Source organism: Montipora capricornis, chromosome 10, assembly GCF_036669925.1.
Source record: "Montipora capricornis isolate CH-2021 chromosome 10, ASM3666992v2, whole genome shotgun sequence".
Taxonomy (NCBI): Eukaryota; Metazoa; Cnidaria; class Anthozoa; order Scleractinia; family Acroporidae; genus Montipora; species Montipora capricornis.
The window spans coordinates 45,460,799-45,470,784 of NC_090892.1; the positions used below are offsets into that span (position 1 = coordinate 45,460,799).

General features: G+C 40.9%; 1 protein-coding gene across 1 annotated transcript in view; it reads left to right on the forward strand.

The window, feature by feature from the left end:
- The window catches only part of LOC138019293 (uncharacterized), a 22,453-nt gene extending 13,093 nt beyond the window's left edge, over window positions 1–9,360 (forward strand). The window contains exons 10-15 of the mRNA XM_068866033.1: window positions 1,879–1,936; window positions 3,710–3,828; window positions 4,173–4,253; window positions 4,814–4,860; window positions 5,408–5,475; window positions 6,923–9,360. Coding sequence (XP_068722134.1) covers window positions 1,879–1,936; window positions 3,710–3,828; window positions 4,173–4,253; window positions 4,814–4,860; window positions 5,408–5,475; window positions 6,923–7,140 — 591 coding nt within the window. The 3' untranslated portion in view covers window positions 7,141–9,360. The remainder of the gene's footprint in view (window positions 1–1,878; window positions 1,937–3,709; window positions 3,829–4,172; window positions 4,254–4,813; window positions 4,861–5,407; window positions 5,476–6,922) is intronic.
- Window positions 9,361–9,986: the final 626 nt, after the last annotated feature.

Here is a 9,986-nt window from a genome sequence, read left to right on the forward strand (position 1 = left end):
ACTTGAAAGCATATAAAGTGATATGACAGTGTTTTAAAAAGCGGGAATGATGAATACTTCCAGCGATAGACCTTTTCACGGTTTCTGTCGCCATATTGGTTGGAGGCAGAGGATATTTAGCGGGTACACCAGTTTTCCCCTGATTTGATTTTATCTGATTTCAGTTCATTTGTAGTCTCCCCAATAAGTAGAGCACTCGTTCTCGGCTAAATAACCTTAAGACTTACCACTGTGACACTATGATTATTATTAAATAATTATATTAGTTGGGGGGGAGGGGCAGACGCGTACATTGAATGTATGGGAATTTTAGTCATTATCATTCACCCAACGGAATACTAGATCATTGTCCACGGCGCAACGTCTTGAAACTGGAAATCAGAAATCTCCTCACGTCGCTTCAAATTTCGCGGGAATTTGCATAATTTTGATTGCATGGGTTTTTATGAAATTTACATACATACATACGTACATACTTAATTGACCGCTCCCCATAGGGGCTTTTCAGGGCCAATGAAACACAACGAAACGACGGAACAGAACAAAGGCAACTGTTAAGAATCCCAACCGGCCGGAGGCAAACCAGTTGGCTATTTACAAGTGCAGCAGGCGAGTTGAACCAGGGACAACCAGGATCAAATTCAACGAGTGGTCAGAGCGGGTCTTGAACCCGGGATCTCCGGATCTCAAAGCCAAGCGCCCTAAATTACAAATTTTGGTTACGGCCGATAGAGCTTGATTCTGATCGCCATATTTCACGAAAATAATCTGAACAGAAGTGCTTTTCGAGAGGTATTCTCGCTATCCACAACCGTCAGATCATAAAGGATTTATAATGGTTCAAAGTCGGCAAAATTCCCATACATTCACCGCCTTCCCGCACGCCTGCCTTGCTGTTCCCAACCCAGCTTACCACATTTGTTGTGTTGTGTGGAGCTCCCACTTAAAGGGGTGGCATGCTGTGCGGATGGGGCGAATGGCCAGGTCCCCGGTGGGGAATGCATTTCCTGCCAGACATACCGACTTATCCCTCACACAACAACGGGCGAAACTCACCGGGGAATGGAACTACTCACACAAACATATAACTCCGACATATATTAACACTACACACATAACATTACAGGCAGAAAAACATAAAAGACTGAAAGGTAACAAACAGAACGAAAACAAACGTTTCAACCATAAAGCGAAGGCGACTAAAGGGCAACAGGAAGACCGAAACAACTGCCCATGGCTGTCAATGAACCGGCTGAAATGGTTGTGCGCATACGTGACATGATGGCCACATCGTGTTATGGTGTGTTCACCTTGCCTTTAATGCTTTGTAACTGCAATTTAAACCATGTTTGCCCTCCAACCAATATAGCCTCAAAAATGGTGTAAATGTCCATTGATAAAATTGCATTTGACACAAAAAATATTTTGAAAAAGATATAATTTTCTTACCTATCAACGATTGTACAAGGAGGATTCCACGAAGCAGATAATGCTGCTGATCCTACTCGCTGCAGCTTCCCAAAATCATCTCCAACCAAACAACGAAAAAAATCGATTGTTGGAACGCATATATAAAGAGCCGAGGACCCATGCGGTCACGGATAGTGTTGCTAATGCTTTACCGAGTTAGCCTCTTTTGGCTCGTCTCTAGGAAAGATTGCGTGACGAGCCCAAAAGCGGGTCTGCTTTGGAGGCTGGTACTTAGTTTATTTTCCACGTAAAACCAGTGACGACCAACGCATCCTACTTTAACGCCTCCAGGCGTCTTGTTCGCTGTTACGTTTGGAGTTGCGTTTTTTGGAAGGATTGCACTGTTCAGGGTTTTTATTCGGAAATTTAAGGATATTTGAGCTAAAATTTATTTTTGTCTTGTTACAGGGAATTTGGATGCTCAGACTGGAGGATATTGGCATCCTTTTCCTTTATAAGAAAACCAGTAAGTTCAGGGTGGCCTTTTTTGTTTTGTTCTGTTCCTATGTGTCGCCTTAGAACAAATTTATTCAATTTACACTTGGCGGATATTTATATCGAATTTTTGTCCGAAATAAAATTGATAGAAGCTTTTCTTTTGGCTATCAAGGTTGCTATTGAAACGGTAACGGCAGCTTATTCCATTCTTTCCTTTTCCAAAACGGATTTATCCGAAAACTCTGCGAAAATATTGCATACAACTTCGCCTTATGTAATCATTTTTTCCTGCGCGGGCGTTGTTTGATTTCAACTCAACCTCGCCGTTCCCAAAGCTTTTCTGGGAACGAAGTTGATTTGCTAGCTCAATGTGAGACGCGCGCGGGCATCAGTTACTTTTCAAAATTTGAGATTTAACGACGCATGGCATTTTGATTGCTCGAAATTAAGACTTCAATTTTCTTGCAAAGACGATTGGTGGTTTTTGAGCACTAATCAGCGGCCATCCGTGGGACCCCCGGGAACCCCTGGGCACCCCTGGGCATTTGCACAACGACCTTTACAGATCCTCCCAACCAATACATTAGTATCCCATACAGTGGTTTCAGATGAACCTTGAAGTCGCAAAGTGGAGGTCAAAAATAATTTGTCACGGTCATTAGTTTTGTTCAATGCCTCCACAGCAGCTTTTTCCATCCGATTTTCGCCAAATCGCTGGAGAAACACTGTGGAGTTCTTGTCAACTAAGAATAACACCTTTGCCTCTTAAATCAATTCTTTTAATGTTCCACACTTAACAATGAATTGCTTTTTGTGCTCGTGATAGTAAAAAAGCACCTAGGAAAAGGAATAAACATATTCCAGGTCCCAACAAGGTCACATACTGCACGCTCACTCGGGTACAAAATATAAATAATTCAAACGACAAATAATTTAACATCAAATCATCAAAAGATTAGTATAGAAAAAGTCGTAGTTTTCTTGTGTAAAATATTTCGGCTACGTTGAAAGGATGGCTAACAAAGAGGGCAATTTATAAGATAGTTGAAATGTTCAACAAACTCACGGTCGCCATTTTGGAAAGTGTTCGGAATTTCATACCCAGACTTCGTGCAGACAACACTCGTTCATTTTCAAGACGGCGGCAGCTTGGTCGGTGTTACAATGGTATCTCTTATTTCGACTGAACTTCTAAGATGTGAAAATGGTGAGCCAATGCTCGCCCGGTAGAGCACGAGAACAGTTAATTAATATGATAAACTTGACCGTTAAATAAGCAACAAAACAGGCTTCTTCGGACTCGTGATGCCTTTGTCGCCATCTTGAAGAAGTCGTAAAACACCTATTAATTTAATTTCATTATTTCAAGTGAGAAGTTCAGTCACCTATAAAGGTATCGAAATGCAGGTAAAGCCGCTCAGTTGTGTGGCGGTCACGACTTCGATTTCCTGATCACGTTTTTCTTCATTTTCTCCTTTTGTTTTCAAAACAAACAAGTTGAAACTCTCATTGGTGAAAACAGTTTACGTAAAGATAGCAGCGGCCCGACTTGTAAACGCATGAGGACCTGCTTTATAGCGTACGTTAACCATTTTGTAACCGTGCGAAAATTGTGTAAAGACGTTAGCATGCAAGGGGTTCTTAACCTCCGGTATTGGGTGCTGGCAGCAATGTAGGGTCGGGGTCTGTAAGCATCGGGACAATCCCAGGGAAGGATTTAAAGAGGTTCGATTCCCGATACTGAACGGTAAAATCAATTAAGACCGCATGATTTCTAATGAGGATTTAATTCTTGTCACAGGTAGTACTCAGGTAAATGCACCATCCAAATCACACCTCGTTCTCTTTGTTCTGTGCAAGCTCTTCTGTTTTTTGTACAGAATGGTGATTCCTGCAATGATTCTCGGATTTTGGAGGATGGTAAGCATTACCTGCATAGTTACTTCGCAAAGGGACAATATCTTGCTGGAATTTTTTGCTTAGTTGTAGAGTGTGTTGGTCTGTCCTCGGTATAGTCTATATCACAGCTGGGGGGGGGGGGGGGGGGTAAATGCACCTGTATACTAGCTACAGCAAAGTGCTCTTCAATCCGAGCGGTAAACAAGGCTATGATGTGAGGATCACGGTCCTAGTTAAAATCACTTGATAAATGTATTTTAAAAGTTCATTTAAATCAGTAAATGGAAATTGTAAAGACATCGTTGTCTTTGTCATTATAATTGACTTGTAGCGTAACATTTTTACCTGAACCATTTTTGTTTTAGATCCCTCTGTTTTTTATTTCGGAAATGGTAGGAGGTGCCTGGATAATCACCGTACTTGAAATTACTCATATTATAGGGGAGGTAGGAGCCAAATTACATATTTATTTCTTATTATAATGATAAGAGAACAGTAATTAAAGTTCATAGATGTTTTTGCTTATGGTAAAAGGGAACTTAGACTTTTGAAAAGTCTTTTGTCTCATTTTGATAGCGCGCGGGACAACATTAAAAGAAGAAGGTCAAGGTTTTTTGGTTATGACTTGAGAAAGGGGGAATAGAGAGATCAGTGACCACTGGAAGATAGAGGACAAACGACTGAGAGGAAGACTCAAGGAAGAAAAAGGCTTATTTATGTTAAAGTGTTAAAGAAATGGCAGAGTTGCTGCAGATGAGAAGTTTAAATGTGATCAATGAAGCAGTTCAAGATGGATCAGTATCGAGGGAAGAAACACCCAACGTATGAATAAGACAAGGCGCCCATCACAGAGGGAAACTGGGTGAATTCCCTTCGTACATCGTTGGTACTTACTTATGTAGGGTTAAGAATGGAGGGAAAAGAGACAAAATATAACAAAGCTTAATTAGTTGTTTGCGTTCCACAAAAATCTTATTGTACTTTAAAGATTTTACTGTTTCTTCAGGTTGATTGGCCAGAACCGGACAAAGATGGAAAAATGAATCGGGATTGGTAAATGATGTGATTTTAGGCTTAACTTTTACTCTTCCTTTTCTTTTTTATCAACTCGAATAACAAAAGAGCATGCCATATCCGTCATCTGTTCTTCAAATAATGCTATGTCCGGTCATCATTTCTTCCAAATTATCATACTATTCCTAAAAAGTAATTTATCAGCTATTCTGGAGATATCAAGGCATTTTAATTCCAACAACGAGGGTCCTGTCGGTATCAACTGCAAATACTTTCGTGTAATCTTTCCCCATGAAGAAAGCAAGTGCTCCTTTAGGCGTTCTCACCGAATAACTTGATTAATTAACTCCTGATGACACAGACAATGGAGTCATGACGGCCTTGAAACGCAAGACTCTCTCCTTTGTTTTTCATGTCACATCCGAATGATGTGTGCAGTGGTGGTCAATGCAGTTACTACACACAAGCGTTACATACAATTCAGAACTGAATATTCCGCTGGATTTGCTCATTTGATTAACTCGTGCAGTGCCTTAAATGCCTTCTCTTGCGTTCTGCTGAAGTCACGCGTTATTCATAATTTCAGGGCGGAGCATCAAGTCGCGACAACCCAAGACTTTGCCACCGACAGCTGGCTTCTAGCATATTTCGCAGGTCAGTGATTGAGTTCAAAATAATAGCGCCGCGAAGGCGCGCGCGCTTAGCACCATTGTTAAGAAAATATGGTAACCCATCGCTCTGCTAGAGTAACGAACATAAACGAACATTCGGGCTTTGTTGCTAAAAAGCGTTGAATCATTTGAGTCAGAATTAAAAATATTATGGGATATGTTTCGATCGCAGAACGCAGAACTTTGGTTTCCATATGATCGCAGGATCGCAAACGATCACAAACGATCGCAGACGATCGCAAACGGTCGCAGAAGTGTGTTTGCATATGATCGCAGACTATCGCAGAACTTTCTGTGATCTGCGATCCGCCATCGTCTGCGATCATATGGAAACCAGCCTTTAGCGTCATACGACCGACCCAAATTTTTGGCATTTTCGGAAAAAAAGAAAAACAGGTAACGACGTTTTTAAACCATTTTTATGTCGCATAGGAATTTCGGTGGTTGATCCTCGTTTTTGTTTAGGTGAGTCAACCTGGGTTGAGCCTGCAATCCAATCGAAAAAAAAAAAAAAAAGTATCTGGTCAGCTGTCAACTTAAAAAAAAACCAGCTGACCTCGAGGAGCTATAAGCTTGAGCTCGCGATATGATTCGTTTATATTCGTTACTCTCTGTCAGAAACACGAAGTTCTCTCACCAGTGTGTGGAAAGCCCCAAGTTCTTGTCTCTTCATGAATATTTTTCGAACCCAAAACTGATGTTTCCTTCGCTTTTGAAGCTGACGGTGTCGTCGTTTCAGGACTAAAAGAAGAAATAAATTTGCTTGCAGCAAACTTTCCTCCTCGATGTCCGCCATGTTGTTTTCTGCTATTTTCCCGCGAGCACAACGCGCGTGTACATTTGACATTTCTGCTGACCTAAACATATGGCTACAGTCGGCTCAAGTTGTGCGCGCGAGCGCATCAGCTGTTTCAATAATTTCAACTTTTTTGAAAGTCAAGAAACCGTAAATGTCCTTCGTTTAGACTTTTCAGGAATTTAATTATCCATTTGCATCCAAATTTTCCTCCAAAACTTTGGAAAAACGAAAAAAACGTCGTTATTTCCAAGACGACCTCCAGCCACTGCACACTAATGGCTGATAGTATTCAATGGCTCAGCCAATCAGATTACAGCATTTCCATTAGTATACTAGTAGAATTCTACTAATAATCATTAGTCTCAAGGTTGACAATGAACCAGGGTAAAAACCACCCGGCCAACTAGCGAAGGGGTTTGTGTACTATTTAGTGTTCTGGGCCCTAACAACTCATGAACGTCCCCGAGACATCTTCGAGACAGTCATCGCAGTTGATCTTTATTCGAAAGGGAATTTATCGAATGCTCACGCTTGGTACAAATGATGTCTATGAGTGGGGGTTAGAGTGGGAGTTAGAGTCACACAACTTTCTTAGTAACAATTTTTCCTTTCCATTTATGTTACCTTCCAGGTACGATAAACCATCAGGTCGCCCATCACCTGTTTCCTGAGATAAATCAGATTTACTATCCACAGATAACTCCTATTGTGCGTGAAACCTGTAAGGAGTTTGGTATCAAGTACCGTTGCGTTGACACTATCTTCGATTCCTTAGGCTGCCACATTAGATATCTCAAGAAAATGGGACGGACCTTTGGGGGACCCCCTGATGTAATCCATGAAGACTGATCTTTTTTTTTCACGACAAAAGCGTTCAAGAAGCGATAAATTGCCTATTGTACCAAGAGCACAAAGATTAGAGCGGTCTTTTGTCCATAATCAAAGTTACATCGTGGGTTTTTCAGAAGCATGCTTTTGATTGCGCTAATTTTTCCTCGTTACAAAATCGCTTTACATCCGCAATTCAGATGAAGGTTAACATTAGCGTAAGCGTTATTTTTGGGTTCGCACTTTCGAAACGTTTTTAATTAATGGAGTTACAGGGACACTTTGTGACGCTTATACATTATTTCTAATTTCGCGCTGCCTTCGAGTTCACCTCGGTTACATCATAGTTAGTAGACTAACTATGGTTACGTAGACCTCTTTCCAGAATAGCCCTTATTCATGATAGCCGCCATGTTGGTTTTCAAATTGTCATGCAAATTAGCCATGTGTTATGCTGGGGGGCAAACATTGGAATAAAGGCAAATTGCGGAAAATCGGCTCGTCGAAATATTGAATTAACATTGCTAAAAGTACATTTTAGAATTTAGAATTAAGTATCTTTCATAATAATTTTATATCTTTTGATTGCCTCCGACATTTTTGACTTTCAACTTCGTTATCTGCTCATTTTTCACTAATGAAACATCGAAGTAACTTGTGTAAGCATTCTATTTTACCACTTAGGTGATAAACATTCAATGAACGTGACACAAATCATCTGTGTGGCTAAGATGTCCGTTATAACCTCTTAAACTTGTGTTGCCGTTTGCCCCCTCAGAAGTGTGAAGCTAATTTGCATGATAAGGGCAAATCCAAAATGGCGGCTATCGTGAATGAGGTCTATTGCGACCAAATAAAATATTCTTTTGTTCTAAGGCTAATAAGCCTTTCTAGCCTCGCTACGACGAACAATTTTCAAAAGGATACTTGTTTCAAAATGAAGGCTGTAAGTGTAATGAACATAAATACAAAAGAATGTAAAAGTGGTCGCCATTTATGAAAGTGGTTTATTGATGATTCTCATTTTACCTAATTTGAATAAGCACTCTACCCAGTTTAAAGCTGCTATCAACAACCTCTCCATCCCCTCCCCAAAAGGACTGAAAACACCTATACCTTTCTTCAAGCTCTGTTTCAAGCATTTCTATCTTAATTTTAATGTCTCGTATCATCTCATCGGTTTCTGTATTCATACACTTAACCATAGGCCTTCATCACACGGCGGCCATGTTGATTCCCGAGGGATTGAAAACTTTTGTTTTTGAGCACCGAAACTCGTTCCCGAACATTTCAACTCGAGACTCGAAGTACGAATTCTATTGTCTATGGCCCGGCAATTTGGCCGCCGCGCGAATAAGGCCCATTCAGTCTCAACATTACAACAAAGTGAGAGAAATGAACTGTACTATGCACTTACCGACACTCGAACTCAGACCCTCCAGATCTGTAGCCCTGTATCTTCATCACTACAGTACAACGACGACCGTGCTCAGCCCAACACAGTTCTTTTCATTATTTACTTTTGTATAATAATAATATTAAAAATAAGTTAATTGATATCCATGTATGATAACCAAAACTATTCCTAACCTGACCTTAATTTTTCTGTAGGATTAATTTAGGTTCCAAAAAAGTTTCTTGTATTCATCTGAGTACGTATTTAACCTAGGTAAAATGAGGATCACCTATTTAAAGTAATTGAAAACGGATTCAACCTGAGATCGAATTTTACCGGCAACATCAACTAACAAAGCCAAAATCAATGTTAATTTTATTCGGGCGTTTTTCCAGCCCTATATTTTCGTCCACTGACCAAATTAGATGTAATTCATTTTCTGACCATATCAAGAAATTGTCTATTGTTCTTTTTCGGTCATTAATATGCGCCGAGGTTCTACGATGATGGGGGTAATTATCATCGGAAAATTTCCTGCGTGCTCAATAAGCTGCATTTGCGGAGTGGAGTGTGGAAATTTTCTTGGTCAGTTGTTGTTAATTCAGGAGTACCCAAGGGATAAATGTTGGCGGGACGGCTTGATCGTGCGTTCCGTGCATTTTTGGGTAACCGTGGATTGAATTGAATCATGGTCGATATAAAGAGGGAAAAACCAAAAGAAGACGACGAAAGCAAATCAAAACAAGCCACAAGTCCACATGGCAATCATGTAAAACAGTTGTAAAGCATGTTTTTTACTTTTTCTCAGCTTAATTGATCGTTTTCCGTGTTTTAAATAAAGATTACTTACTTACTACGTCCGTCAAGGGACGCCAGTAATTGGAGAAGTGGCACGACGAGCAAGGGGGTGGTGTTCGATTTTCAGGAGGAGCTGGCCTCTCTCTGCGAGTCGGACGTCCAGATATTGAAGCAAGGCTTTCTGCCCTTGAAGCGAATCACGCACGGCATTCAAACAGATGACCGTTACCTCAGCATGCAATCGTTACTGTTCACGCACTGCCTGGAAGAAAATACCATCGCTTGTGAGCCCCTCTTAGGGTGGCAGGGCAGCGTTAATCATTCCAAGGTTTCCGTGAAATGGTTCATGTGGTACGACCTACAATTGCGTCGCGAAGCCTTGGCCTTGGCCTGAGCCTACGGGAACGCGGCTTACTACCCCATGTACCAGCTTGTATCGTCCGCGGATCCAGCACATGCGGAACATCGGTGAATCGGTGTCCGCTGGACCGAACCATGGACTAGGCTTAGTCACAAGTTGCTCCGCAACTTTTCCGCTACCTTTGAGATTTTCGGCAACTTTTGGTGTTTTTGACATTCTTAAAAATACTTTTTATTTTATTACTCTATTTGCTTGCAAGGAAAAGTCAGCTAAATTCAACTGAGTGTGTGGACCCCAGGACTGGCCAATACC